This window comes from Oncorhynchus gorbuscha, linkage group LG08 (assembly GCF_021184085.1).
Source record: "Oncorhynchus gorbuscha isolate QuinsamMale2020 ecotype Even-year linkage group LG08, OgorEven_v1.0, whole genome shotgun sequence".
Classification (NCBI taxonomy): domain Eukaryota; kingdom Metazoa; phylum Chordata; class Actinopteri; order Salmoniformes; family Salmonidae; genus Oncorhynchus; species Oncorhynchus gorbuscha.
The window spans coordinates 52,144,026-52,148,220 of NC_060180.1; the positions used below are offsets into that span (position 1 = coordinate 52,144,026).

The 4,195-nt window shown below is 44.0% G+C and overlaps 1 protein-coding gene across 2 annotated transcripts in view; it reads left to right on the forward strand.

Annotated features, from left to right (window-relative positions):
* The window catches only part of LOC124041795 (dipeptidyl aminopeptidase-like protein 6), a 130,824-nt gene that overhangs the window by 97,764 nt on the left and 28,865 nt on the right, over positions 1 to 4,195 (forward strand). For both annotated transcript variants that reach the window (XM_046359828.1, XM_046359829.1), the window contains exons 4-7: positions 75 to 169; positions 301 to 375; positions 485 to 537; positions 2,841 to 2,922. In XM_046359828.1, the coding sequence (XP_046215784.1) occupies positions 75 to 169; positions 301 to 375; positions 485 to 537; positions 2,841 to 2,922 (305 nt within the window). The remainder of the gene's footprint in view (positions 1 to 74; positions 170 to 300; positions 376 to 484; positions 538 to 2,840; positions 2,923 to 4,195) is intronic.

A 4,195-nucleotide genomic window follows, 5' to 3' on the forward strand; every position in this document is an offset into this window, starting at 1 on the left:
TCACTATCTGTGCTGTTTGAAACAGCCGGCTGCATATTCCAATATCTCTTTTCTGTGCTGTTTATTATTTCCAGACAATGTACTGCTGTATCGAACACAAGAAGGGGATGTGGTCAAACTCAACGTCGAAACACAGGAGAGGGTTGTTTTGGTGGAGAACAGGAAGTTTGTGAGTATTAGGTTATATTTATTCCCAAAACTGTATGAGAAGGTGATATGGTATTTAAATATAGTACGTACAGTATGACGCTTATTTGTAATAAACTTGACTCAAAATGTCCTCACTTCTCTCTTTTCCAGGAAATGTATAAAGCCACCAAGTACCAAATATCTCCAGACCTGGAACATGTATTGTTGGCCTACAACGTGGCCCCAGTGAGTAGAAAGGACCACACTTCTCCTTTTCCTTTTGTCTCCGTTTCATAGTTTATTGGGTGATTCTGTCTTCTGAGGTTGGAAGCTGAAGCTGTGTTTGTCTCTGCAGATCTACCAGCACTCCTACATGGCATTCTACATCATCTGTAGTCTCATCACTCCGTAAGTCTGCACATCTGTCTGTCTGTCTGTCTGTCTGTCTGTCTGTCTGTCTGTCTGTCTGTCTGTCTGTCTGTCTGTCTGTCTGTCTGTCTGTCTGTCTGTCTGTCTGTCTGTCTGTCTGTCTGTCTGTCTGTCTGTCTGTCTGTCTGTCTGTCTGTCTGTCTGTCTGTCTGTCTGTCTGTCTGTCTGTCTGTCTGTCTGTCTGTCTGTCTGTCTGTCTGTCTGTCTAGGTATGTCTGTCTAGGTATGTCTCGGTATGTCTAGGTATGTCTGTCTAGGTATGTCTAGGTATGTCTGTCTAGGTATGTCTCTCTGTCTGTCTAGGTATGTCTCTCTGTCTGTCTAGGTATGTCTCTCTGTCTGTCTAGGTCTGTCTGTCTGTCTGTCTGTCTGTCTGTCTGTCTGTCTGTCTGTCTGTCTGTCTGTCTGTCTGTCTGTCTGTCTGTCTGTCTGTCTGTCTGTCTGTCTGTCTAGGTATGTCTGTCTAGGTATGTCTCTCTGTCTGTCTAGGTATGTCTCTCTGTCTGTCTAGGTATGTCTCTGTCTGTCCGTCTGTCTGTCTGTCCGTCCGTCCGTCCGTCCGTCCGTCTGTCTGTCCGTCTGTCTGTATAGGTATGTCTCTCTGTCTGTCTGTCCGTCTGTCTGTATAGGTATGTCTCTCTGTCTGTTTATGTCTGTCTCTCTCTGTCTCTCTCTCTGTCTGTCTGTCTGTCTGTCTGTCTGTCTGTCTGTCTGTCTGTCTGTCTGTCTGTCTGTCTGTCTGTCTGTCTGTCTGTCTGTCTGTCTGTCTGTCTGTCTGTCTGTCTGTCTGTCTGTCTGTCTGTCTGTCTGTCTGTCTGTCTGTCTGTCTGTCTGTCTGTCTGTCTGTCTGTCTGTGTCTGCCTGTATATGTATGTCCCTCTGTCTGTCTGTATATGTCTCTCTGTATATGTCTGTGTCTCTGTCTGTCTCTCTGTATATGTCTGTCTGTCTGTCTGTCTCTGTCTGTATGTATATGTCTCTCTCTGTCTGTCACTCTCTCTCACTCTCTCGCTATCCCTGTCTCTCTCTCTCTCTCTCTATCCCTGTCTCTCTCTCACGCTCTCTCTGTCTTTCATTTTCTCACTTTCTGTCTGTCTGTCTGTCTGTCTGTCTGTCTGTCTGTCTGTCTGTCTGTCTGTCTGTCTGTCTGTCTGTCTGTCTGTCTGTCTGTCTGTCTGTCTGTCTGTCTGTCTGTCTGTCTGTCTGTCTGTCTGTCTGTCTGTCTGTCTGTCTGTCTGTCTGTCTGTCTGCCTGTATATGTATGTCCCTCTGTCTGTCTGTATATGTCTGCCTGTATATGTATGTCCCTCTGTCTGTCTGTCTGTATATGTCTCTCTGTATATGTCTGTGTCTCTGTCTGTCTCTCTGTATATGTCTGTGTCTGTCTGTCTCTGTCTGTATGTATATGTCTCTCTCTCTGTCTGTCACTCTCTCTCACTCTCTGTCTGTCTCCATCTCCCTCGCTCTCTCTCTATCCCTGTCTCTCTCTCTCTCTATCCCTGTCTCTCTCTCTCTATCCCTGTCTCTCTCTCACGCTCTCTCTGTCTTTCACTTTCTCACTTTCTGTCTTTCTGTCTGTCTTTTTCACTGTCTCTTTCTCTGTCTCTTTCTCTGACTGACATCTTCTTTGTCTGAGTATTAAATGAAACAGGAAATTGCTGACTGTTCTTTGTGACAGCTTGACTTTCTACCAAAGATGATGGATAAATGAAGATAGTTCAGTCAGGCCATTTACCATTGAAAAAAAATGTCTGTTCCGGTCTACTTAACTGGCTGTGTCTCCTATAGACACCATTGCAATAGCAGCTGGGTCTGGCCTTCTTAGTTCATTGACTTTCATTGAAACATAAAAAAGTGTGGCGTCTCGACTTGCTTACTGGTTGAACGCGGCATGTGTGTAATTACAACCTGTTAGCAAGTCGGAAGTTTCCTAGTTTCGACGAGCACATGAATGCGGCATTAACAAGTGCTTAGCATCAGCAAAGTCAAATCCATGCATTTGTGCTGCCATCTGGTGGATATATTTAAAACACCATCCCTATCAGCCAAGGTAAAGGCCACTTGTTATGTACTTGCTCTGTCTGGTCTGCTTTTTGTTCCATATTTATACTCAGTCTTAAAGTTAAGCAAACATTTGCTAAATTTGTCTCTGAATGATTGATAGTACCATGACAGAAGCAACCTAGATAGTTCACTGGAAGATTCCATGTATTTTTGTGCACAGTCTGAGACACGCGCCCTGAAACAAACACCGTGACAGAGTGTGTGTTGTATCTCCACAGGGAAACGTGGAGTCTGAATCCTCCTGAGGTACGGAACTCCCTCCTGCAGTATGCTGGATGGGGACCCAAGGGCCAACAGTTGGTAGGAGACCCCACACACCTGTCTACTCACCAGCCTACACCCTCACTGTCTCACTGAAAAAGACACACACCCGTATACCTCCATTACCGATATGCTCCAGCCTTGAACTCGAAAACAAATTATGGGCTGCCAAAGGGAGAGTTGACAGACACCGTGATACGCCCCTTTGTGCGTTCCCTTTCTACAGAGCACCACTCCGGAGACGATGATGTTACAACCGTGTCTGCGGTTAAAGCAGGAAGCAGTCATTGTTGTTATTGAGTCGAAGGAGATACGTTTTTCTAAAAAATAGAAGTGTACCTCCTTGTTGTTTTCCCTGGTTGGTGCAGATTGTCATTCACCACACAACAGCACTTTATATTGGAGGACTACTTACAGAATAACAGTAGTGGGCTGTATTCCCCTGTGTTTCACCACCGACTATTACCTTTTACTGCAACTCAGTTGGTTGTTACCTTAGAGCTCTTATCATATAATTTGCCTAAATTAGTCGACCGACAAATTTAAAAGGGAACAATATAAACACTTCAAGCTAGTAAAATATGAGGTCTTGCCTGCCAAGGGAGAAGGGCAGGCCCATTTGCATATGGTTATAGATGACCCGATTGCTTCCTTTTTGTTTTGATGTCTACAGTAGCTGCGTGTTTGGTTTATTGAAGAGATAGAGCTGTGAACTGTCTGAGCGGATGTTTCTTCTCTCAGCTTGAGCCAATGATACCAGGGTCGTTCCACCAATTCGGTGCCTTTTGAAAAGTGTATCTTGGTCCCACATTTTTTTTCTCCACCTAATTTTAACATTCTGTCATAAAGAGCACAATTTTCAACTTCATTAAAAAACGAGTTATTCCGAAAAAATGTAATACAGTAAGTAAGTGCCTATTCGTGTAGGTTCCAAATAAAGTAACAGGGTTGACCATAACAGGATTGACCATAACAGGGTTGACCATAACAGGATTGACCATAACAGGGTTGACCATAACAGGATTGACCCTAACAGGATTGACCATAACAGGATTGACTATAACAGGATTGACCCTAACAGGATTGACCATAACAGGATTGACCCTAACAGGATTGACCATAACAGGATTGACCATAACAGGATTGACCCTAACAGGATTGACCATAACAGGATTGACCCTAACTATTATGCTGGTGAATGAGGACCCAAAAGCGACTTAACGAAAACAGAGTCTTTATTCCAGTATATGACAAAAGTAATAATCCTGGATAAATCAAGGAGAAAACAAAACAGGAAAAACTTAAATCCACT